Genomic DNA, 27,758 nt, shown 5'->3' with positions numbered 1-27,758 from the left:
TGCCAAACAAGAAATCTAACTCCGGTTGATCTCAGCCTCTGTACAACATTTAAGTGACTAACAACATTCAGGTGACTAACAACATTTTAGTGGCAAGAACAGGATATTATTGCCCAGTGATGTCTCTGAGACTCAATGAGTGGTGTGAGTTCATCAGAGCGACAGCCTGGGGAAAGAAGCTGTGTCTGTGTCTGCTGGTTTTGGCATACAGCGCTCTGTAATGCCGTCCGGAGGGGAGTAGTTTGAACAGACTGTGACCTGGGTGAGAAGGGTCTGTAGAGATGTTGCAACGCCGTCCGGAGGGGAGTAGTTTGAACAGACTGTGACCTGGGTGAGAAGGGTCTGTAGAGATGTTGCAACGCCGTCCGAAGGGGAGTAGTTCGAACAGACTGTGACCTGGGTGAGAAGGATCTGTAGAGATGTTGCTTGCACGTTTCCTGGTCCTGGACAGATACAAGTCTTGGATGTTGGAGGTTGGTCCCGATTATCTTTTCCGCAGTCCTGATTATCCGTTGCAGTCTGTGCTTGTCTTGTTTGGTGGCCGATCCAAACCAGACAGTGATGGAGGTGCAGAGGATAGACTGGATGATGGCAGTGTAGAAGGTCTTCAGCAGCTCCTGTGGCAAGTTGAACTTCCTCAGCTGTCTCGGAAAGTACAGCCTCTGCTGGGCCTTCTTCTGGACAGAGTCTATGTGGCCGGTCCATTTCAGGTCCCAAGAGATTGTGGATCCCAGAAGCTTGAAGGTGTCTGTGGAGGGAATAGCATTACTGAGGATAGGCAAGGGGTGGAAGGTGTGAAGGGTCTCTCCTGAAGTCCGCTGTCATCTCCACGGTCTTGAGCGGGTTCAGCTCCAGGTGGTTTTGGCTGCACCAGTGGACCAGCCGCTCCACCTCCTGTCTGTCGCTTGAGGAGCAATCGTTGGTGTAGAGAGAGAAGAGCAGTGGGGAGAGGACGCACCCCTGGGGGGGCGACAGTGCTGGTGGTCCGGGTGTCGGATGTGATGATCCCCAGCCTCACATGCTGTCTCCGGTTGGTCAGGAAGCTGGTGATCCACTGACAGGTGGAGGCAGGCACCGCGAGCTGGATGAGCTTCTGGTGGAGGATGTCGGGAGCGATGGTGTTGAACGCCGAGCTGAAGTCCACAAACAAGATCCTGGCGTACGTTCCTGGGGTGTCTAGGTGGTGCAGGATGTAGTGCAGTCCCATGTTGACCGCATCGTTCACCGACCTGTTTGCCCGGTGGGCAAACTGCAGGGGGTCGAGCAGGGGGCCCGTGATGTCCTTCAGGTGGCTCAACACTAGCCTCTCAAAGGATTTCATGACCACAAATGTCAGGGTGACAAGTCTGGGGCATTACTCCTACCGTCGCTACGGCCTGGACTTCCGTTGTCTCCGGTAGGGGGTTGGTTTCTTGAAGCCCGTGATGCTCTGCAGGCCTTTCCACACTGTTGAGGGATCAGGATTGGCAGAGAGGTGTTGTCTCTCCAGGCTCTCCCCATAGCACCTCTTGGCTTTCCTGATCTCTCGGTTCAGTGTGTTCTTGGCCTGCCTGAACAGGTCCCGGTCCTTACTCGTGTAGGCCTCCTCCTTGGCTTTGCGAAGCATCCTGAAGTTTGGTGTAAACCACGGTTTGTTGTGGTTGTACGTGCAGAAGGTCTTAGTCTGCACACACAAGTCCTCACAAAAGCTGATGTATGATGTCACAGTATCGGTGAGTTCATGCAGGTCTGAAGTTGCAGCTTCAAAAACACCCCAATCGGTGCTGTCAAAGCAGGCTTGGAGGTCCTGCTTTGACTCCACTGTCCATTTCCTCACGGTCAAGTTTTTAATTTCTGCCTGTAGGTTGGGATCATATGCAGCAGCGTTCAGTGAAAATGGCTTCAAAGATTGAATGACTCCTATTAAACTGCGTGTATGAGTGTGTGCAAGACTATTCTAAATCTCCCCTGACTTAATGCTTATTGCTAAATCTATAAATGTAGCCAATTAAGTGTGGGGTCTTAAATATCTTCCACAGTCTTAAACAAATGAAGTCTTTAAATCATTGGCAATGACTTAACTGCATATACATTTCACTGAACGAAGTACGAGCCAAATATACATGCGGAATTACGTTGACATTGAACAGCATCGTTACTGCAATGGGCAATGCTTTATGGTGGTAAATATTGAAAAGAAAAATAACTCAGCGCTTTCACAAGAATTGTTAATGGCTTCTAATATTGAGCAGTGTAAGCAATTTGAAGAAAGCAGCTCATTCTGCTTTTCCAAGAAGTGTCAATGGAAGCATGCAAATGTCACTGCAGCATCAATCAAATGAATCATTCTGTCTCTCTCGTTGTCACGATGGGGCTTTAAAGGCCATAAATTGTGTTTTAAAAGTTCTGTTTTTCTCTTTCGCAATGTCTTATTGGTGGTGTTTTTTTTTTTTCAATGTGCCAGTTTTACTTAAACTGACTTGCATAACATAATCCAACGGGCCGACATTTGGTTGCTCATCAATCACCAGACATTTGTAAGGAAATACAGACAGCTGCTTTGCATTGTGCCCCTTGTGTACGCATTTTGGCTGTGGCCAGTCAACAAAGAGGATGGGGACAATAAGGATATGAAGCAGATGAGGTATTTTGGGGTGGGTGACTGTTCAGAAGCTTTATCTCTTCTGGGCAGGACAGATTTAATTCAAGGCCTCGCAGCAAGTACCTGTGTGCCACGTTTTAAACAGAAAGCATCTGACTTAGCCCAAGACTAAGAAAAACATGTGATTCACATTAGCCTGAGAAGTGAAGAAAGAAAATAAAATATTGAAGAGAATTCCATGCACTACATCTCCGTATTTTTTCCTACTGCACCTTGTTTTTGATTCAGGGCGTCTGACCAAGTCTGATCCTCACATTGTTGCTGCAAATTTTACAAGAACAGATTGAAGAACGTTTTGACAACAAAAATCATTTTTATTTAATCGCTCCTCTCACATGACCAGCGTGTCTGTCACTGGATGAACAATGTGGTATTCTCTTTCTCTCTTTCCTCAGTTGATGGGTGCATCGACTGGTCGGTGGATCTTAAGGAGTACCATGTTCTGGCCGGCGAACCAGTAAGGGTGAAATGTGCCTTATTCTACAGTTATATCCGGACCAACTACACCATGGCCACCAACGCCAAACTGCGTCTCATCTGGTACAAGAACAAAGGGGATGCTGAGGTAAATTTACTGTTTGACTTTTTTTTTCTGGAGTGAATGGATATTACAGGTAATAAAAGTATAAGGGATCCAATCTCTCATGAAGCTTTTTTTTTTTTTCTGTGATTTGTAAGAACAAATCTGAAAGGCAACTTGTTGATTAGATAATTGGCTCAAATGTTCATTCCTATCCTACAGAAGCCAAAACATTGTATATTGATCTAACCATACATTCGAGTCATGTTGTTTAGCATACTATTACTTTTCCAACTATCATTTTAGTATGTTTTCAGTTTCAACGGCCGTTGTATCTGTAGATCAATGTTGATATATTGATTTGGTAAACGGATAAAACCATAAGAGAAAACAATGATGTAAAACAAGACAAATTACACCTGTTTTTTTTTTTTTTCATTGTACTTCGCTGTAATTACTTTTTAGAAAGACATTTATTACCAAGGGTGCACAAAAATGCACTAAAAATGTAAGGATCCTTGAATCGATTTATAATTTAATACCGTTTTATACGAATAAATACAACCGTTTTCCCATTACCTTCCTACAATGCATTTACTCTGCACCCTCCAGGAACCCATCATCTTCTCAGGCCATAGGCTGAGTAAAGAAGACGATTCCATCTGGTTCAGGTCTGCTGAAATGGAAGATAATGGTTTCTACACTTGTGTACTAAGGTAACATACATCCACGTGGCCTCAGAAACACTTATCAGTTCTCTTGGGTGAAACATCACAGATGGAAATTGACATTGCTGTCATCACTTTGTGATATTGTTGCCAAATATGCGTGTCTGTCTTCAAGTAAAGTTATCAATACTTCTTTGATAAATATGGTTGGCAATTGAGGTGTCTGCAAGTTTTTAAGTTACAATAATAGAGATTTTTTGCTAATCACCAAGTATAAAAAAACTAAATACTGCTCCTCATAAGAGTAACATCCAATAAGTTATGGAATGCAGATGTTCGTTTGTGCAACTGATTTCATATCTTCCCCGTTATAACAGTGGTTGAAAAGCAATCATTTCAACTATTAACATTGACAAACAACACTAAGTTATCTCTGTTCCATTTAAACTTGTCATAGAATGAACATCAGGTGAATTGGCGTAGTCGTAGCACTTTGCATTTTTCGGCCTCTTTGCCATCCCTCCCTCCAACTCCGCTTTTCTTTCTTCCACACAGAAGCTTCTTTTCTTTATCTCACCAGCTGCCTCCATCTTCCTATCATCCGCAGATCTCCCTTTTTTTCCATCCAGTGCATCTTCCTTCCTGTATTTCTCTGGCTCTGCCTGTTTGCACCAAATTCCCCTTCACACCATCGTTCCCTTCCTCACTCTCCGCCTACCTCCCATTCCTGCCAGAGTCTGACACCTATCCTCCTTAATAAGACCCCCCCCCCCCCCAACCCCCTTTCTCGTTCCCTGCACTCTCAGCATGACAACCTAATTAGGGCCTGGTGACTGTCATTGTCTGAGGGTCTGTTATTAACAGTCTTACTCCCCCCTCCTCTCTCTCTTTCTCTCTCTTTTCTCACTCACTCACTCACTCACTCACTCACTCACTCACTCACTCACTCACTCACTCACTCACTCACTCACTCACTCACTCACTCATGCATTGCTAGAAAACTGACTATGTAATGTGCTACTACTATACAGTACAGAGGTCGCTGGTAGTATGTTCTTCAATAAATTACTTACCTTCAATGTTCTTGTTGCTCATGTACAGTATGTGAAAATGTGTTTTTCGGGCTGGGCAGCGGCCCCCAACGACTTAAGTCCGTCATTTACATACCTTCATGCCAGATAAGTTCTCTGAGTGGCACAACCGTAAAATGTGGGCATTCCTTCTCAAATCAAGCCTTGTGAACATTCTACCCTCGACCTCAGTATTTTTCCTCCTATGTGTGCCAGAGATCATGGAAATTCAAGCACCCCACGATGGTACCAAACCAGTGTACCAAACAATCACGGAGAATGCAACACCCCTAGTTTGCAAGCTGGAGACATTCACGGCAAGAATGCTGCAAAATTCACGAGCAGCTGTGTGCTTCTCTATGGTCCCGTAGTTGGCAGGATTTAAGGGATGATAACAGTATAGCAGCTGCGATTACTATGTTGTCCATTGTTGCTGAGGAAATGAAAAAAGGGTTTTTTTTTCCCCTTATTCAAATGCGTAATAGCCCACCCTCTTTCTGATATTTGGCGGGAGTGACACTCGCACAAGCAAGTGAACAGCCGCAATCAGATTCACATGGGTGGTATGTTCTTTATGCTAATCCGATAAGAAGTCATGTAGATGTTTTCAATTGTAATAGCCTGGATGTGTCTTGTCAATGCATGTGCTGTGATGACATAAGTTTACAGTGACATTCATGCACTTGAACCCATGGCAACTTCAACCAAGCTGTTGCTTTGATAACATGTGAAAAAATTGCAACCAGTGCTGAACAGACAACCGAGCCTTCATCTCGAGAAATCATATGACAAAAAGTAGGCATCTCATTGTTCTGATTAAACGTACAGTATTTACCAGATATGAATAGTTTGTCACATTTGAACAGTTGACCAGAGATCTTCAATTGGAATGACAAAACCTGGCTAACATATTGTCATGCGGTGGATGTGTTAGACGTCTGGCTAGGATAATTTGCATAGAGGAAAATTGTACCAAGTGTCCAAGGACATAAGCACAAACGGGAGAATAAGGCTTTATATGTTCATGGACAATTGATTAGCTGGTGTCAAATTCTGTCTCTTATCAACTTTCTTCAGATCAAGCAAGTCAAAATGTCATGGATTTGTAGACAGCCTAATAAATGTTCATCCCATGCACTCAGTTTGCAAAGGTGTGCCTCAGTAGGAAGGTAATCTCTCAATTGCGGTGTGTGTTGGTCTGAGTGTGCCTGTGTGTGTCAGGGCAGATATCCAGACAAAAAGGAACAATCTGAAGACTCTATTACAAAGCCAAAGGTGCTCAGGCGAACAAGCAGTTAGTTGCAATCCTTCTCAGGGGAGTGGAAAATGTTTTTTGAGACCTGAGCTTTAGCGAAAAAGGTTCATACAAGACAGAGGGTGAAACGCAATGAATTTTTGGAGAGAAGTGAGAAATGTGGGAGATAAAAAGACAAACTCATAATGTAAGAGGGTAATATGAAACAAAAAAAAAATCAAATGTCAAGATGTATAGGGAAGATTGGATTTTGTGGAGAGTCAGTGAGGAAGGGAGAGAGAGAGAGAGAGTGAAAAAAATGAAACACTAATTTCCTTCAAACGTCTGAGCTCCTCAGTCAGGGTATATACTGTCTTAGATGAGGTAACACAGTGGAAATTGAGCCTAACATTAACATAGGAAAATAATACCAAAGTAAAGCGCATACGGGAGAGAATGATTATTTTTTCCAAAGAGCAGCCAAAAGAGAATAGCCTAGATTGTATGAGTCAAATCACCTCAGACAGGCTCCAGAGACCATTTTTGAGGGCCTATCTGAAAAATAAATACCTTCTCTTAGTATTCTGGTCAACAGAATAATCAGTCATGTATTGAGTGCTTGATAATGTGGAACAATTTACAACATGAGAGACTTCATTTGTTCATTATCCATTCTCAAAAAGTAACAAAAAACAACATCAAGGTTTTTTTTTTGTCTGTGTTGAAAAGTACCAGCCTAGCAAACTAGAAAACGTTGGATAGCGGACATTTTGCTAGAACAGTAGGTTTGGTTTCGGCAACTTGGCTGTGTTTTGGGGTAAGCCGAAGTTGCTGAGCCGATTTTTAACTGAGCTGGATAATCATTTTCAACTGTTACTTCGCTGCTGTAAATTGATTTTTGACAACAGTGAATGAAAACTGAAATTTTACAACTGAATTTTTAGAACTTCCAAAGATTGACATTCAGTACAAAATGAACCCCCATGATGATTAAAATCCCTCAAAATTAAAGCCCATATTCCACAGCAATATAATGTGTTGACATGGATAAAATAAAAAATAATAAAGCCCATATTTCACACCAATATAATGTGTTGACATGGAAAAAAGAAACAGAATTATGCCACATGGTTTCAAGTAATACGAAATGATGTGTTCGTTATTACCTTTGCTAAAATCAAAGCTTTAGTAGAGAGATTTCCAAGAAACGTTGTTGGGGTTTATCGCATGGGCCCAGGAGGAAAAAACATTTTGTCACTGCTTCAGGTAGGAACATACTATTTTTATGCTTTGTTTTTATACATTTTATACCAAATATAATTATTTTCAGTAACTGTTTGTAGAATAAATGAATAACAATTAAATGAGAGTCTCGAAAAATGTAATAAATCATGATTTTCATATGGATAGGCTTCAAGTGCCATAATGCTCATATCGCGGAATAATGAACATAACACTGATTGTATTCAATAATGATTGATATTGATAGGGCCTGGAGTCCTAATGATTAGCACACCTACCTCAGATGTTCTGGGTTTAAATATCACCTTTGGCCTTGTATGACGTTTGCAAGGTCTCCATGTGCTTGGACCATTTTTCTTTCAGGTGCTAGGGCTTCCTCCATAACATGCATGTTCAACTAATTAATGGCTCTAAATTATCTATAGGCGTGAATGTGTTGTGTTTGTTTTTCTAAAGAAAATAAAAATAAACGATTATAGCATTAAAGCATATCACAACTGATGTGCTAAATGTCAATAGGATATATCAGGATAGATCCCCTCCACTTTTCCGTTTTACATTTCACAGACATTAATTCAACACATTTTGCCTCTGCAACTGACTTGATGGTAGAAAGTCCCTTAAGGATATCCTGCTGCATTTTATATAATGTAATAAAAGGCATGATTTGTCTTGGTTACATAGACGCTGGGAGCACAAGTACCGGAATCCTGCTGCTTCAAGTCAACAAAAACAAAAGAACTGAAAATGAGTGCTATGTTTTAAAAATAAATTCTATTGTAATGATCTGGTCTCTCACATAAGCAGAAGGCAGAAACAATGAAATCTCATCATAGTGTCAGAGAAGTATTTTCTGTATTCAAACTATAAGACCCATTTGACAGTGGAAACAAAGTTTTACTCTAATCCACATTTTCACATTTTATGTGAATTTCTTTCCATTTGAGGATGATTATGCCTGCATTTATGGAGTAGTGCCATCCGTCCATTCAGTTACAAATTGCCACCCAGCAGTTTTGGTTGCCAACATGTACCAAAAAACCCATAGAGTTTTTCATGGATTGAGTCTGAGTGAAATTATGTTCTATGGATCATACATGAAAACAAATTGGAATTGCTCTCCCAATGTCTGTCCACATCCAGAAGAACATTTGGCAGGTTCGATATCAGTGATTATGGGCCTGGCTCATAATCTTTAGTTACTAAAGGTGTTTGATGGAGTTGAGATCAGGGTCTCCACAATATTGGAAAGGAAGAGTAAAATTGTTCAAATGTCTGAAGTTAAATGATGTTTTTCTTCTGAAATGTCAGTGTCGTTCTCACTTCTAATTGCATGAACCTGTTTTGCCATTTAGCTTTTAACAATGAATTCAAATGAACAGCTGATTTATGTTTGCCATCTGTTTCTTGGGGACGTTTGCTCCTTTGTAGCCTTCTTCTATCTCAGCCGCTCCCCTGTGGTATTTCTAGTAAGCAGAACCACCTGTCTTCCTGTACGGGATAATTACACTTTGCACAAAAGAAACTCACACATAGTCACAAGAGTGTTTTGTGATGCCAGATAAATATTTAACCTTTCTCTTCATCAGATTTTTAACAATAAAGCCAGCAAGCAGGCACAAGTCCACACAATGATAGTGGAAGAGGCAATAGAGGGGAGAAGTGGGGAGCGGTCATTTGAAGTGTCTTTGGCAGTCCTCTATGACTTGGCAGCCACTGAGTCAGAACCCTTCTCATGCCAGTTTGGGCCACGTGCCAGTTCATGCCCGCTTGAAAGCTTGAGCCATGCTTTTGAGAAAAGGGAAAAAAAAGGCTTTTATTGCATTCAACTTCATTGCTTTTTAAGGTGTTGTTAAATACTGTACAATCTAAGATAGGGTGATATGGAGGAAGGCTTGAAGACAAAAAAGTGACGAGATGAAGACCACCTGCAGTGAGGTCTACAGTTACAGAGTCTGCGGTTTTTATAATGAGGCCATTCATTTGGTTTCCACAATATTCAAAAGTAGTCCTACATACCTGTGAGAAAGTATTCTCAATCATTAAAAGGAGAGTGGAAATTATTTCCTTTTGCTTTATTATCTTTTCAATTAAAGTCGTCAAAGTCCACTTAACATGTGAAAACAAATTGTTTGTGGTTTGAGCATAACTATGCAAACGGAATGTCCAAAGCCAGTCAAAGGAAATTTAACAATCAGTTCAAATCCACAGACGAAGTATTTGTAGTCAACATCCTAACTTTTTAAACCTCTGAGGTTATTTTCCATGACTATCTATGGCCAATATTTTTAATGCTGATATTTAAGCCTCCTCACCGCAATACCTGTATGAATAATAAAAATCTACGGTGGAAAGGCGTCTCTGAGTCCCTGCAGGGATTAAATATGCTGCATGCCAATTTTCAGGCCCAAATTTCAAAGCCTTGCTTTCCACCTCATTACATGAAGGACGTAACACTTATTGCACTACCAGCAATTGTTGGCCTTGGCTGGAAATGATGAAGTGGAGAATCGAATGATATGGACTTAAGCCATGTCAATGTTGCAGCAGTGCTGCTGCATTTTTTTTTTCTTAAATGTTTACCTAGCGGAATACTGTACGTTGTCATACTTTACTAGGTCTTTTGCGGATCTTAAATTTAATGAGCGCTTGTTGAAATGCATTTATCAAACATGAAGGACAGTAGATGTTGCTTTTTATTGAACTTAGTTGCTGCTTTAAAATTTGAATTGGTTCTCAGAGTTCTCCGACCGAATGGTTAGACACTGACCCACTTTGAAACTCATTATTTTCTTTCTTTAGAATCCCCAGATTTCACCCCTTAAAATATTGCAGACATACTGCAGAGATAAAATAAACAACCTGAATGTGATTTGTGCTATCATTTGTATGTGAATGTATTGTGAGGGGTGAAAAATAGCCGTTCCACTTTCTAGCCGTGACATGACAACACATCGCAACACACCCATATATCAACTTCAAAAACAGTTTTTAAGAATAAACTGAATGTCAATGCCACATAAAACCATTTAATGGACTCCCACAGTGTCTATAAAGTAATAACACATCTCCATTAAAAAATAGGTGATGTTTGTTCCTCTACTGCTTTCACTCTGTTACTGTAACTTACTGAATACTTCCAGCTGGATAACTTGAGTCTGTTGAAGCGGAAGTTCAACTGGTTCCTTAGAAGAAAAAAAAACAATGTTTACATTTTTTTTAATAAAATAAGCGTAAGCTGTGTCAAGTATTGAATCATTAGTGTTGGTAGCGCACATGAAATAAAGTGGATTGATTAATTATTTCACAATAAATGCACACTTTGTATCTTTAGTGTATAGTGCGTTAGTCATCAGGAATTCAACAGGTGCAGGCATCACGTATTTCGAAAAGCGTATTTTGCTAAGCGAATGCTGATCATTTGTTGGTGCCTCATGAGTAACACTACATGAATGACAGTGGTAAATTTTAACGTATAATTGGTCATTTGTATTGAGCTGAATTTCTGTATGAAGGAATTTGAGCTGTTCAAGTGTAAATATATATATACGTATATAAAATGATATATTATTGGTAAATATTGGTAAAAATGTATGACTGCCATAAACCGTCTGCATAGATCGGGGAGGGGCGATCACCACCGTACCGTAACAACACATTTTAAAAATAACCGACTCTATTGACATCCACTGGGAGTAAAACAACACCCATCATTTCATCTCAATAAATTGTCTGTTTATTGATTGTCTTGGTAGAATGAAAACAGTAGAGGGCAATCACTGACTCATATAATTGAAAATGCAATTCATAAAATCGTCCAATATAATATACTGTAGTTGAAGCATATGTGCTTTTCTGTGTAGATGCCTCAGTGTGCGCAGGTGTCATCCTCCCCCTTGCTGCCTGTTAGTTAGATTGATAGTCAAATTAATCTGCAGCTCCATCCAGGTATAAACACGCTGCCTGCTGGCCAGGATACATCCCCCTCTATTAGCACCATAACTCAATGCACCCTGCAGCAGTCTGGCCTGATCAGTGAAAGGTAATTGCAAGGAGGACACTTGATTTATTGACAAGGTTGATACGGTGGATTACAAGATAATTTGGGGATTCATTCATTCTACATTTTAGGCCAATGATTGTCAACAGGTAGTCCGCAGCCATCTAGAGGTCTGTGGCGGTATTGCAGGTGGTCCACGAAATTGGAAATGAAAAATAATTAACATTTTTAAAAATAAAATTGATTTATTATTTAGACTTGATTTATTTTCCAACAGATTTTGTGAACAATCAATCGACTTTTTCTGCCTTCTTGGGGTATTTTCACAAAGTGTAACAAATTTTAATAGATTCCCCCCTCCCCAAGCAAAGTTACAAGGGGTGTGGCTCGATTATAGAGTGATAGACTTCAACCTTGAAGGTGGTGAATTCAATCCTCAAGTCAATTTAGACTTGGTTTATTTTCCAGCTAATTTTGTGATTCATTTAGCCATCCAAATGACGTCAAATGTACCTGAGATTCCCAAAATAGACAAACAGATGCAAATAGATAGCTTGTATAGGTCTATCCTCCTTCGGTGCAAAATAAAATAATACTCCGCCAAAGAAGTGGTCCCTGAGTTGCTTCTTGGTTATATTGGTGGTCCCTTGGACAAAAAAAAAAAAAACAGTTGAAAACCCCTGTTTTACGCAAATGGCATTTTTCCTAGAGAATATTGGTCCGACATAAAAACGCAGAGCAGTATTTTGAATGCAATGATAAACCCTATGTGGAATATACTTGAACTCAACTTTGTGCTTAGTCACTTTACCTTTGCACTGATTTAGTGTTACAGTTCTATGCTTAAGATTATTTTGGTGGTTCAATTTATATTTATTATGGGTTCTGATATGTCATTTGCATTAAAAATGTTTCTCAACTCATCAGTTTCAGAATGATAACACATTTCATTTGTCAATTGACAAACCAAATACCGTATTGGCCCGGATATAAGACGACCGCCTCTTTTTCAAGACTCAAGTTTGGAAAAAAAAGAGTTTTTGAACACCAAATTTAATTTTTATACAGAAAATAATTACAGTACATCTGAAACAAATGATTATAACAATATATTCGAGAGAAAAAGCATGTTATTTTGCCTCATTCAAATCATGCAAAAACTGTCTATCACATCTTAATATCTGAACATTTAATTATGTAAACTAAAGTGCAATCACATTTGTAAATGAATGGCTACTGGTCTTTGAAATGTAAATAAACCTACAGTTTTGCCATTTTCTGTTATCTCTTCTCTTATTTTCTTGTCTTTTCTTTCTTACTGCTATTTTTTATTTTTATTCTTCGTGCTCCTGCTATTTTTCTTTTTCTTCTTCGTGACAGGGATTCGCTTTGGCCTGGGGAGTTAAGTTCAGCATTCGCTTTAAAGATATCTGGCGCCATCTAGCGTTGTGAATGGGTATAATGTCTAGACCCCAAATGTAAGACGACCTCCACTTTTTCAGTCTCATTTCAATGCAAAAAACACTGTCTTATATTCGGGCCAATACGGTATATTAAGTTTATTTAGGAACACATTCACATAATAAAATTATGTACAAAACTTTTGAGGTTTGTAGTTCGCCATCCCTTCATATGAGCCATCTATGTGGTGGGAATAAAAGCAACATTTTAAGGGAATTGTGAAAATGATGATACAAGCAGGAACATTTTGAACAACTCTCTGTCTAAGGGGCCACTAAATATATATGTATAGTGTGTGCATGCGTGCGTGCATCCGTGTGTGTGTGTCTTTAAGGTGCTATTTCTCAGCCTAACATCATATGAAGTCATCTAATACATCTGACTAGGTGTGACTCCACGCCTAATCCAATCAATTTGATCCTCAGCAGGAGGTGCTAAATGTCGAATGTGCTTGGTAAATCAAAGATTATTCTATTCTTATTTTTCAGTAAGATTATTCTCACATGGATAAAGGGTCTGAGGTGGTGTAACGATTGCTGTTAGGTAATTTATGATGTGGAAAGTCAAGGCAACTGGGCATTTGTCACTGAGTTCTATAGATTTGTGGCTTTAGGGAACAGGGGTGATATTAGAGCACAAGAGCCACAAGAGCAGACGTCTTCCAAGATGTCGACTCAAGTTGAAGACATAGTGGAGGGGTACAGCCAGTACAATACAGCAGCACAGAGCCAAGTAGTCAGAACTGCACAAAAAAATAATTTGCATTCATTTAATTTGAACATGTTCATCAGTTATTCGTGATTAAAATTTGTGAAACTGACAAATTATCGTATATTCAAGGGGAACATGGGACAAACAACTTCAGTTTACCACCACATTTCAATCACCCATAGTTTTTTTTTTTTTTTAATTCCAGTTTAGTCACTTTACATGAGTGGGCTTCCACTGCTCTTCTCTGTAATTATTGTTCTTAATTATTAATAAGATTCATATTGTTGTGGAGAAGTGTAGCGTAAGTACTCAGTAGCAGTCTGGTAGGACCTATGTAATGTGTCGAAGAGATGAAGATGATGGCCGATTATAATGATGGAGGTTGCACTGTTCAGAGGAAGGTGTTGGCAAGACAAAGCATAGCAACATTAGGTTGGAATTGGGCAGGGCATCAAATCTATTGAAGGATGAGCAATTGTTTTGTTCACATTCCCCTCCTCTGCTCTCCTTCTTTGTGATATAGCCTTTGATGTCTTTATTTCACCCCACACGTCCCTCAAGCTGTTCTCTTATAATTTCCGTTCCACCTTACGCTCATTGCCTCCTTTGCAAAAGGAAAAAAAAATCTCTCGCCCATCTCCCAAACCACCATTAACAAATTGTTCTCTGTTTTGTAGCCCCAATGAGCAAGCCCTGTATACAATTTAGAATGTTTTCTTATCAGGTGTCCTCAAGTTTATTTCCGCCACGGACTGCTTTATCCATACCCTTTGCGTCAGTTTTACAATTCACATTCAAGCTTGCGCAACATATGCTTCTGACGCAATGTTTAATGTTCAATCGCGTATTGCAAGACATCCATACAAATTTAAATGGCCATTGTCACTGTTTGGTGACAAACAAAAACAATTTGGGTTGAGATGAGCACAAGCAAAACCATGACACACGATCAGAACACAATAAATAAAAGAAGCTATTTTAATCAAAGCTTTTTTGTGCTTCGTAATTCAGTGTGGATCGTAAACATACAAATACCATCAATGCTTCAGGATGTGTTTACTATATGTGAAGTGTGACTAATGTTCCGCCATACATTTTTTTATTCTTACATTTTAAGCCTGTTGCGAGGGAGGAGCTGATATTTTTAATTGCATGTATGCTGTGACATTAAATGATCCATCTTAAGCCATTTACACAATGTGATAAAATCAGAGCTAAGCAAGTCTGAAGACTGGGTCATAGCGTCCAAAGTCAATTTGCGTGATAGTTTGAGTACAATACATTGGGGGAAAAAAGAGACAGCACATTTTGCCATTATCTGCATAGAGGTCAACAAGTTTCACAGATGATAGTGTTTTCAAAAACAGAGAGAAAAAATCAGAGGCGCATGCTGGTAAAGGTAAGTGAATCACTGGAGGAGAAAACAAGATGCTGCAGGCTAGAGACGGATTGATGAAGAGGACACAAACTGAGGGATAGATGGATGAAAGGCTTTTCATTCTCCTTTTTAATGCTCAGTGGTCCTGTTTAGGTCGCTGACTGGAAAAATCCTTGTGTGTGTGTGCGCGAAGCGAAAATAACAGAGATCAATGAGGGCTTTTGTGACTGGAGGTGAACTCGGCACAACACTCACACGCATGCGTGCACACGCACACTCTTTTCTCTGTCTCTCTCACTCACACAGAAACGAAACAATTACCTTGTGAGGTTTGGACAACCAACAATGTGTTGCATCGTACAGATCATAGCTTGACTTTGCACAATTTTCTAGGGAAACAGTAATACATTGAATCGTTTGATACATTGGTTGTGAGTTACTGCGGACTGTATTGAACACTATACTTTTTCAATCCATCCATCCATCCATCCATCCATCCATCCATCCATCCATCCATCCATCCATCCATCCATATATCCATCCATCCATATATCCATCTATGCATTATCTGTACCGCTTGTCCCCATGGGGGTCGCGGGCGTGCTGAAGCATATGCCAGCCGACATCTAGCAGGAGGCTGGGGACACCCTGAACTGGTTGCCAACCAATCGCAGGGCACACAAATACGAACAACCATCCGTGAAATTAGCAGGGAACGTGCATGTGGAAATACCTACACATTTTGTGATATAAGCAAGCCATTGAAACATGCAGTGTACAGTATAGCAATGTTTCAGGATGTCAGCAGAAGTCAAAATAATTTTACACCAAAAGTAGTAATCACTTAATACAAGGCTAGAAACAACAGCCCTGTAACTATATTACAGACTCCCTGTACAAAATAACACATTATCAATGAACAGTCAGTGACTGTATGCTACTGCAGAGCATCCTGGGACTGCGGATTCACTCATGGATTGTTGTTACGCCAAAAAGTGATTTGTTTTTTTTTTTTAGTCCAGTTTTAGCTACCTAAGTGTTGCTGACTTGGTAAATTTGCCTTGAAAATAGTAAAGTATCTCATCCAATGTTGTCTATGCTTGGCTATTTGTTCATTTTAGAATTGATCTTCTTTTTAATCTAAAACAATGCGAATGTAATGTTAAAATTGATGTTGGAGGGAATGGTAAGCCATATTAGATTGATTATGCTACCACTTTGATATTATACAACTTTATTAAACACTGCCAGCTATTTTACATTTTGAAATCTTCAAGACCCACAGGATATTGTGATCAATGATGATGATTATATATAAATACCAAACCACTAATGAAAGAATAGAATCTCTCATTTCATTAAGAAAATAATGATTCTGCCTTTTCCCGTTCTTTTATAATTAGCAGTAGAATAAAGGGTTGCACACAATGATCTCATACTTTATTTAAATTTGGCATTTATGTTGTCTCCTAGTGCATCAGTAAAGATGTTTTTAAGTTTGAAATTTACAGTGGAGTAACATCAGATGCTCCTCTACCCATCCCCGTTGAAAAACGTGATAGACAAATGCAGTTGTAAATGGCCGTGAAATAAGCAAGATAAAAAGGTGAAAAAAGCCCATCGGAGAGCTGCCAACCAATAGAAATCCACTTTCAGAACAAGTTGGTTAGCTTCTCTTGATTCCGAGGAGCTGCAGCTCTAAACAAAGAGCCAAGCAGATGATGAAATTTTTCCCTACTCATGAAAATCTGAGTTTCCTTGCAAAGGAAACTCATTTTTTTTCCATTTGCGTCCATTATCTTGTTCTTCTGGTCATGACTCATAGCTTGTGACAAAAGATGGGTTTATGAATGTAGGTTGACTCAGATCCCGAAACCATGAAAGACCAATGTGGAATCTGTATCACTGCAGATGCTGCACCGATCCAATCTGACATATGCCAGCTAACTAAGACCAAGATCAATCCAGGGTTTACCCCATCTCTTGCCAAAAAGTCAGATGGCACGCTGCCAAAGAAAAGTGATCAATTCCAGCACAATGTTTGAGTGTCAAGCCTGAGTTTCATCATCATCATTAGCTCTTGATCTCTGTTGTGTTTTTAGGAACTCTACATACTGCATGAAGGTGTCTATGTCTATGACTGTAGAGGAGAGTGATGAGGGGAAATGCTTCAGCAGCAATATCCGCTATCTGGCGAAAGCTGAGGTTACCCATAGCAAAATGATCACATGTCGTGATATCGATGATTATTTGGCTCCATACAAACAACCTCAAATGACCTGGTACAAGGTAAGTCAAATAAACACAGCTGAGATGAGAGTAACGCTGTTTAACCTGTCGAATGTGTGCCCTGTCAGGAGTGTGAGCGGGTTGAATGGAGAAGTTCAATTATCGTCAATAATACACACATCTGGATCCCTGAGGTGGAGGAGGAAGATGGGGGGAATTACACTTGTGAGTTGCAGTATGGATCCAGACTGGTACGGAGGACAACACAGCTCAAAGTCACAGGTAGGACACAGACCATTCATGGACAGATGTAGGTTCAAAAGAGAGTTTCAAAAAAATGCTGGTAAGCGTGAAAGGGCATAGTTCTCTTTTTCTATTCTATTCAATTCTATTGTATTCTATTCAAATGGAATAATCAGGGTGAGAATTATAAAAATGTTGCATATATTACACGTTAGTTAATGTGGAATTAATGAATTGCTCGATTGAGAGCCTAATTTACAGTCGGTCACTTAATTATTTTGCCAAGTTTGACAAATATTTTTTATACAATTATTTCAGGGGCACTACTCTGTTGGTTTATTAATTGTGCACAGAAGACACTGGTTATAGTCTCAATGTATTTGAAGGCACGCTACATGTTTCAGTTTGGTAACTCACGCAACATAAACTTGGCTCGAGAACTAAAAAAAAAAACGAATAAAAGCACAGCCAATTATTTGGATAGCAGGTAGTTTACTGGATAATATGGGAGTAAATCCAGGGAGTAAATAATTTCTGAGGAAAGAAAAAAAAAATAATGCCAGAAATGTGACATATGAGAGCTACCGGGTGGATAGTGCTGTGTTATGAAAACCGCAAACAGCTAAATTTTACTTCTTGGAATTTTTTTATTCACCAGTTTGCACAGTACAAAAATGACAAAGTACCCTTGAGAATTAAATTCCAATTCAATATAAGACATATGTAATTATACTTCTTGGGTAACTGTGGTCAGAATGTTGTGTTACCCTGGCTCATTAGCAATTAAATGAACATATTTGCTTGACAGTAACGGTGAAAATAGATTGTTAATATCAACAATGGACGACATCAAATGCAGTCAAATAGGTCAAGAATGTGGTATGCAATCTAAAAGTTTATACAGCTGTAATGTTCAGGAGAAAGAAGAAAGAAAAATTGTTATACAACAGAAAAGTCACGTCTGTATTTTAGGCTATTTTCCCCTGAATGTCGACCAAAGACAACAAAAAACTATTTTGAGCTGTTCTGAGGATCAGAATCGGTTTATGGCCTTTCTTTGGGGCTGGCAGAGATGTCCGAAACAGCTTTTGCCACGTACTGCCGAATTGCGCTTAGTGTCCTGATACAATATAGACAAGCCATGTAGCCTTTGGCTACCGTTGTCATGTCATGTCAAATCCATGGAAATCGGTCCTTTGGTGCTGATAAGGGTCATGACCTCACACTACACGTACAAATGTCATTCTGCAATCTCAGACTGCAGCATCCATTATTGGAGAGATGCAGATACTCAGTAACATATCAGCATTATGAAATTCGGTAAGTAATGCAAAGCTCTTTTTTGAAACCGCACTGGCTCAAATTATGTAGTAGTTGTATTTTGTGCCTTCATCACATTCCCGAATGAAACATATGTAGTTCAGTCTTCTTTGGCTGTGGACATAAGACCGAGTTGGCAGTAACATCTGACTTCCATCTGCAGTTTAGTCAAAGTGAAGGGATAAGGATTGCAGTGCCTGCGATTGAGTGTTTTTGTTTTGGCATGTGCAATTTGAGGTTTTTCAACAAAATTCTTTGACTTAAAACGGAACCCTCTGCTTTTTCTCTACAAAATGTGACAGACGTACATTTTAGTGGAACTTCATCTTTCTGCTATAACTGTCAATAATGACGTCCTATGTGTCAAGTGTTTCCCAGTACTTGTGCAGTGCTTGTCAGGTTGTGGATGACGAAGCATAATTATTAAGTAATTTTTCATATTGTCACCTTGTTTTTGTCTTAGTAGGAGGAGTTTTCATTCATTCAATTCATTTTTTGTTTGTATGTTTTCCATTTTCGTTTTTGACAGTTCATATCAGACATGAGCTTTTGGGGTTCATTTTAATCATATATTTTGATATTGCTGTACATCAATAGCTACAGAAAAGCAAGGTCAAACTGTTGTTTGAGAGTTGTAATTTATTCTGTTACACAATACAATACTTAGAAATATTTGTTTTAATCTTGCACTTGACAAATGCTCAATAAATTAAAAAAAAAAAAATCAATGTAGCAATAATCACAATCTCACGATTCAAAGTTCTGCCTGGGTGGGGTCTCAGACCTTTCCTCCCATCCTGCATGAGCACATTACAAACATCCCACCCCCTGCAGACAGCAGAAACCTTTGAATGTATTGCTCAACAATTGAGAAATTGAGAACCCACGTGTGTATGCAATTTAGGGAAGAACTTTGAGAGATTGATTGATTTGTGTTTCATGTTGTGATCCATATCTGATTATGTTCTGAATGTGATTTCCCTTGATTCATCTATTGCAATTTATAGAAATTAATCTAGTAGATAATATTCCAGATAGAACTCATATATCACTCGGACATCAAATCTAACTCATATTCCAATAGATTAATCTTAAATTGTCCTGGGTCAAGTGCGTGTGTGTTCGCAGATTGGGCACATTTGCGTAAATGTTCCAAATTAATTGCTGAAATGTTTACCATGATACCGAAACATTCTCTCCTTCCTTCTGTCCTGTATTCTAGCGCCAAGGATTTCATCTGAGTCCTCTCTGATTATGTTATACTTGAATGAATCGGCCTCTAAGACATCTGCTTGTGTGTAGCAACACTAAACATCTTTTATCTTTACTTGGTTGTGCATCTTTTGGCAGCAGCGTTTAGTCACTGTGCTTTCATATGAAATAGAATATTGGAGAAAAGACTGTCTGTAAATCAGCAGGCGGCTATGATGTTTATTCCCTCAAACACTTCAGCTTGAATGGTGTACTGAAAATAGTCCCAAAGTTTGGCATCAAGAATATGTTCAGTAAGACTTACCACTGATTTCCTTTATCCACGTTCAGTGTTTAATTAGCAGCTGTGCCTCAAGGAAGCGGGCTAATCTTTTGTGTTTGCAGTAGTGTTTGTTGATTTGCCAGAATGCCAAACTCCAGAAAATACACAACATGGAATTTCAAAGGGTTTGACACTGTAGAGGCTTGCTCAATACTGTTGTAGTACAAGGGAGAATAACTGTGGCCCCTGAAGTAAGTCCGTCACTTTTGTCTTGTTTGCTTTTTTTTTTTTTTTGCTTTTTTTTCTTGTTTGCTTGCTTTTGTTGTTTGGAATTAATTTTTCTTGTATGCTTGTTTTTGTTTGCAATTCTTTTTTGGAGATTCCTTGCTTTCTTGTTTCTATTTTTTCCCTTGTTTGCTTATTTGTTTGTGATTCATGTGTTTTTTTAATTTTTATTTAAATGTTGCAACATATTTTTTTATGATTGTTTTTTGTGATTTGCACTCCAGGGCTGTAAAAAATGTCTTTCCCCAAAATATCTATAAACCAGGGTGTCTTTTTGGATACTGAGTAGTGTGAAGGGCTACAAAATCGATGCATACTTCTGAAACAACTTTGCTCAAATTATCTTAAGCTTCAGCGGGGATAAGATCAGAGGGGCATTCTACGAAGCGAGATTAATGGTTTAGCAAATTGTGTTGTAAATAAAGCCAGGATCTTCAGCATTACAAAGCTCTCTTTAAACCGGGCTAGATCAACATGGTAATTTATGCTAAATTTACAACCTGGTTGGGAGCAGATTATGTTTTGAGGTTCAGGATGAATCAGTTATAAAAGCACCAAATTTTCGCTGTTGAACCCATCATGTCAACTGAAATGGTCTGGACTGGTCAGTGTACCTGGGTTTCAGGACTTTTTTTTGTGTGCAATAAAGGCTCATAAAAGGATTGCTACGAACGGAGAGAGTCTTCCACGATAGCTGACTTTTCTTGCTGATATTTTATATGAGAAATACAAATTCTCATCTGAGGGAGTTAGATACATCTGCGCGCCGATTGCACCAAGCATCAATGCCACAATGAGAAACTGTGCGTTCATGGTTAACCAAACTGTGTGTGGCATTACGAATCTTTGCCACAGATTTTTTTATATAAAAACAAGTTAGAACAAGATAAATAAAAGCATTACGAATCTTTGCCACATGCATTTAGTCGATGATGCTGAAAATCTGAGCAAGAACACAGTCTGCTGCATGCGCAACATTGGCCTTGCAACTTTAAAATGTGACACAGCATATTATCCAAACACTGTAAACAAAACAAATGAACCAGTTACATACCACTTTGGATAATGTTCTTATGCTTAACTTTGATTTGATGCCATGTCCGTTTTACAGTGATGGTACCACAGCTAATACACAAAATCTTCATTAATTGATCTGTTTTTATCACGTATGATAATCAAGCAAAGACTGACTTCACTTTAAACTGGCCACATAATAAATTGATTTGAGCGAATGCCTTGTTATTGGACAGATTTAAATCATGAACTAAATGGGTTAAGGTTAGGGTTAGCCAACCTTAACGCTAAAAGACTTCTACCATGGTTAGCAGTGAGAAATTACCCACTGAGTCTTGCAATAATTTATCCTTTGCTTTGACACGGTGAGAAATTTTCTGCAAGCATTCTTCTCTTGGTTTATTTGCGACAACATTATATACTGTTACTATGATTGTATCAAAAAATTACATTGATGTGATAGGGTTTTTTTTGCATATTATCAAAATTAATATTTTTTTTATACCAATGAACATTGAAAAATCTAACATTTCTAGCAAATTTCTATATCAATGAACAATAAGAAATCGGACATTTCCAGATATATGTCTCTTTGATATTATGGTACTTGAACTAAATGATTAACTCCATGTTTTAAAAAGGTAACTCGTATTTGTATTGAAATACATTTTTAAAGTCACTCTCCCATTCCTGTTCTGTTCAAATATGCAACACAATGCTGAAGGAATAAAAATCTTAAAGCCAGGGCTAAACTTGTAAATATTAGTCATTTTCCACATAGAAAGAACATTTTTATAAAATCGTGTTGTCCTTGACTTATTCAAGCACATTTTCACCCAGGATCTCAGACATTCTATTCCTCCTTTCCATGCACTCGCTACCCATAACCTATTTAAAATCACAAAAGAAACAAACCAGAAAGACTGTCATGCATTTTTCAGAAGTGTTGAACAAAACTGCGCACTGGTAAACTATTCTAAATTCTAGCTAAATGTAATACTGGTGAAAATGCCTGTGTTGAAATAATGGTTTGTCTGCATCTATCGATAGCGCAACAGACATAGAGGGGATTACAGCACAGAGCAAAATGTTCTAAAATCTCATTGGAATATTTTAAGCCTATTACATTACAGACACACGCACACACTTACACAAACGCACACACACACACACATTCTCTACCAGATCACTCTCTCCGTGTATGTTAAGGTCTCAAAATCCATTAATTGTCCCTTGACTGCCCACATTTTACTTCCCTTTGTACCTTTCCCTTTTCTTTGCTACTCTCCACGTTTCTTTTTCTCTCTGATTTCTGTTTTCTCTCTTACAGTTTAGTCATTTTTCCTGCCACTTTTCTGCTCCCACACTCCTTCACTTGACACTTCCACTCAGTTGGACACACCATGCATGTAATGAGAGTGTTCGTCTATGTGTGTGTGTTAACGTGCACACTTGGCCTGTGACCTAGTTAGAGACTCACCTCCTAATTCATTGTGAAATTGTCTCTGTTCTCCAAAGACAGAGGATCACAAATGAGATTACGCTCTCTGTCTCTCTCTCTCTCTCTCTCTCTCTCTCTCTCTCTCTTTCTCTCTCTCTCTCGCTCGCTCCACCCCACTCACTCAAGAACACACACACACGCACGCACACACATACACACGGATACACAAACTACTGGAGGCAGGAAAGGGCAAGAGAAAAACAACACAATGAACAGAATATGCTGTCATTGTTTGGGATGTTATTGGAGCTTATTTAAAAGTAAAGAGCTCCAGGGTTATTCACGCCAACATTTTAAAGTTACATGAAGCCCATTTTAGCATGCGTCGTCAGATGTTGCGTTCCAATTTATGGTTCTTCAGTTCAGGGCCTAGCTGTATTTCTCATGCACAGTTGTAAAATATTTATATAAACTATATATAAACGAAGTTCCGGTTTAATGCTGATTTTCCGAATAACACATTCCATCCATCCATCCACTTTCTGAACCGCTTCTACTCACGAGGGCCTATCCCAGAAGTCTTTGGGCAGTTGGTGGGGTACACCCTAAACTGGTTGTCAGCCAATCGCAGGGCACACAAAGATAAATAACCATTCACACTCACAGTCACACTACGAACAATTTGGAGTGGTCAATTGGCCTACCATGTATGTTTTTGCAATTTGGGAGTACCCGGAGAAAACCAATGCAGGCACGGGAAGAACATGCAAACTCCACACAGGAAGTACCCGCAACTGCTGCATTATGGGGTGGACGTGCTGACCAATGCCCCACCATGCAACAATTTTGTTTTTACAAAAAACAAAAGCGAATGTGCATTCCAGCAAAGTTATCGTCCCTCATGCATGTATTTCATTCCATTTCATTAACTTGTGAGATTTCACATTTCTGTGATGATAAATGAGATACCAGTTTTATGAAAAACGAGCTGTTTTTTAAACAAAATAAAATAAAATGTAGCCACCATCGCCCATGAAGAGAACCATACCACTACTGCTTGATGTTCTGTTATTTAATTAAATGGGCACAAATTAGTTTCCCATTATTCTTATTATTTATTGTGTGTGCGTATGCATGTGTGCGGTGTGTGTGCGTGTTTCTTTCAATTTGAAATACAAGTTAACAAAATTCAGCCAAAACAGAAAAGTCAAGAGGTTCATTTTGTGAACATTCACACAAGATTAATTTGTCCATTGGTGTTGAATACACAAACACATTTTGTTTTTCATCCTTCTTAGCGTGCACACACACACACACACACACACACACCTGAGAAATCCCAGAGGTCAATTTAATTGCGTGCGCCACTCTTTTACGGACCCTTCTGTCTCTCACACATCGATACCTCTGCAAAGAAGTAAAGCAGAGAACCGCTAAAGTGCAGCAAAAACAAGTGTGGGGAAAACAATTGGGGCAATTATGCAAATGCTTGCATGGTTTGCGAAACTTTAGACTAAATAACATGCTGTTAACCTCAGGTGAACCTCTTTGTTTTGATCTGTGTTTTTCAGACAATAGTACGGTCTGTTCGCTTCTTTCGGGATCAAAACATGTATAGAATAATTGATCAAGCGGACTCAACGCTCGCAACTGACTTCCTAATGTAGTCAGGAAAAGATTTAAATGCATGACTGAAAAATGGCTTCAGCGCAAGATGTAAAAAATATCACAAAATAAGGTTGAAATAAGATTTGAGGAATCATTTTTTTATTTTTGTTTTTTTTATTGGGAATGCTACAATATGTCAAAAAGTAATATTCAGTACCAAACAAGGTAAAGAATTAGACCTCCACGAGCAGATAATGTAAGGTTGGCCAGGAAGATCAGAGGTCACCTTCACTGGTGTTGTTTTTGGCAGCTTTTCATCGTTTCAGTCAAGTCTTTGTGTCACGTTGTGATTTTAGTTTTTATTAGTTTCAATTACTATTATACAATTATATACTATATTATATTCCTACTCTTTTTAGTCCAGTCAAGTTTCAGTCAACTAAAATTCTGAGCATTTTAGTCAGAATTGTCCATTATTTTAGTCCAATTTTAGTTGACAAAAACATGACATTTTAGTTGGATGCGCCGATCAATTGCTAGCCAATAATTATCGTCCAATATTAATGAAAAAGTGTGATTGGTTAACATGATCAAAGTCTGTAATTGCCATTCCATCACCCAACGTGACCAACTGTTAGCTTATCATATCAAAAGACATCACATTCAGTAACGTCACTGATGATTTGTTCATAGTCGTCAGCAGATTGATATTTCATAAGGGTGCACATTTTTTGGTGTTTTCAGGAACTGAAAGATATTCTGAAATACAATGCTGGTGTAATTACCCTGAAAGCAGAGTGTGAAAAAATGTGGGTGAGGGAGACATATGAGAAAGAGAGGAGATGAAATGTGACATAGGTCATTAAACTGGACTTAATGAAGCCTGTTTGCCTTGATAACCACCCATTTCATTAACTACTTCTTTGCAACATTCACCACTCAAACAGCACACATCTGCACACACACACGCACAGTGTCTATTGTCTGGGACCATGGAGTGAGATGTTATGTTAGACGAGAATGTGAATAATGAGCCGACAATTAATTACAGACAATTACAAGTACCCCTCACTGCCTTTGTCCTGTCTTCTTTTTTGGGGGGTCTGATTTAGTCATCCCCCTTCCCTCTCTGTCATCTTATTGACTTTTTAACACAGACCACATAAAGAATGGAAGAACCATTATGTGCATAAATGTTAACTTAGAGTTAATTGTGTGGTAACAACCTGAAAACACATTCGTTTATGGGAATTCTTGTAAATGAGCGTCACAAAAGAACATTCATGATGCACACACTTTTAATGGTAGAGTATGGTGCATCAGGTGCATAAGTGCAGTAAGACAAGGTTTCTCATTGCGGTTTAACGAGAAGTGAAACAAGCAAGTTAAACACTGCTTATTTATTGGGGAAACACTACAAGACAGTATTCTCAGAAATCGAGGTGCCTCTTCCTGCACATACAGACATTGAAATTCTAACTATAAGCATCATTTTCATTTTTTTCATTACTGTACATACTTTTACTGTGCAGAAATAACAACAGCACATTGCTAAGCTAATAATCTTTCAACGGGCCATGAGATAATGAAATGATTCATCTTAAAAAATTATTGTTGTAGCACAATTTCAAAAATATCTGTTGCAAAATCTATTGCAACCACCTTTTGCCAAAACTTACTCATCAAGGGACAGCCTTAAAACAAGGGAAGAGTGATTATCACATCCACCAAAGAGATATAAGGCACATTAAAAGAGGAAGAGAATGACCATTTCCACTGTCCATTTGACTCTCATCTCTCCAATTATAGTATCCTGTCATTGTTGTTTACTGTATAGTATCACCATATTGTGTTTTCAGTGGAGCACATGATTCAGTGAGTTTGTGCCTAATTCGGGGGGAGTGAGGTAGGCGTTTTACAAGATGAATTTCTCTTCTGTTCTTTTCTCCTGTATGAGACTAAAATGGAACATTCAAAAGATTTTTGTCTAAGTCCAACAGAGAGGAAAAAAATGGACAGGATGGTGTGTGTGCATGTGTGCATGCACAGTTGTTACTCCAGCTGCTCTCATCCACATGTTGTTTTCCATCAGATTGTCAGACACTGAAAATGAGAAATTCTGACACCTTTACAATTAACTGCCAGATTGATCCACATGAATTTGCTCTGACTTTGGCAAGCAGTACAGCAAACCCAGCGGTGGCAAGAGCAGAAAATACTGAAAGATTGATTTGTACACTATAGTTGGTGTGTAATGTCTATTGGTGATAATTGACTGTTTCGTCATTTACCCAAAAACTTAAAATAGTATAGTAGAAAAAAAAGTCATGATGGTTTCTGAGCTGTGGTATACAATGATATAAGCGTAATGCTGATTTTGGATGAATCAGAGTAATATGAGCCTGAATGATTCATTCTGCAAGTCAAAAGACGGCTATTTTTCTGCCGTTGTGAAAATGTTACTGTGAGCAAATTTAGAAATTTGCCATTTCCCGACATCACAGTGTGAATTTCATCATTATGGCAAAGAGCAACTCAATACATCAGTTGCATTTAAAAGAAGCCTTGACCTTTCGACCCATCACAGACTCATTAGTTGACATCAAGTCAAATAATTATAGCAGCGTTGAGTCACATTTAAATGATACTTAACCTGCAGCTCATCACATCTCTTTGGGATAGAATTCTCGACGAGTAAGGCAAAAATTGTAATATTCCCTTCTATTGTCTTGCTAGAATAGTTTTGTCTTGGTATCTTGTATTCTTGAACGGTTTCACATATATATGTAAACCATATATTTAATTGTGTGTGTGTATATATTATGTATTATTTGTATGTATGAATATATATATATATTATGTATTATATACGTATATATGTATATATATATATATATATATAGTACGTATATATATATATACTATATACTAGATAGATAGATAGATAGATAGATAGATAGATAGATAGATAGATAGATAGATAGATAGATAGATAGATAGATAGATAGATAGATAGATAGATAGATAGATAGATAGATAGATAGATAGATAGATAGATAGATAGATAGATAGATAGATATTTCTCAAGTGCAATCCCATTCCCCATACAAGCCAAGTACCAATCAAATGCTCAATCTCTTCATCTTTTGTTTGAGTGGGCTGTTTCCCATCAAATGCAAAAATTCCTACAATCTTTTAGTAAGACAAGAGTGTGTCATA

General features: G+C 38.6%; 1 protein-coding gene across 2 annotated transcripts in view; it reads left to right on the top strand.

Annotated features, from left to right (window-relative positions):
• il1rapl2 (interleukin 1 receptor accessory protein-like 2) overlaps positions 1 to 27,758 on the top strand; it is a 208,651-nt gene that overhangs the window by 124,208 nt on the left and 56,685 nt on the right. For both annotated transcript variants that reach the window (XM_037261030.1, XM_037261031.1), the window contains exons 3-6: positions 3,037 to 3,206; positions 3,774 to 3,877; positions 17,028 to 17,214; positions 17,283 to 17,436. In XM_037261030.1, coding sequence (XP_037116925.1) covers positions 3,037 to 3,206; positions 3,774 to 3,877; positions 17,028 to 17,214; positions 17,283 to 17,436 — 615 coding nt within the window. The remainder of the gene's footprint in view (positions 1 to 3,036; positions 3,207 to 3,773; positions 3,878 to 17,027; positions 17,215 to 17,282; positions 17,437 to 27,758) is intronic.

The sequence above is a fragment of the Syngnathus acus genome, chromosome 10, assembly GCF_901709675.1.
Source record: "Syngnathus acus chromosome 10, fSynAcu1.2, whole genome shotgun sequence".
In the NCBI taxonomy this organism is placed as follows: Eukaryota; Metazoa; Chordata; class Actinopteri; order Syngnathiformes; family Syngnathidae; genus Syngnathus; species Syngnathus acus.
This window is presented reverse-complemented; position numbering and strand designations above follow the sequence as displayed.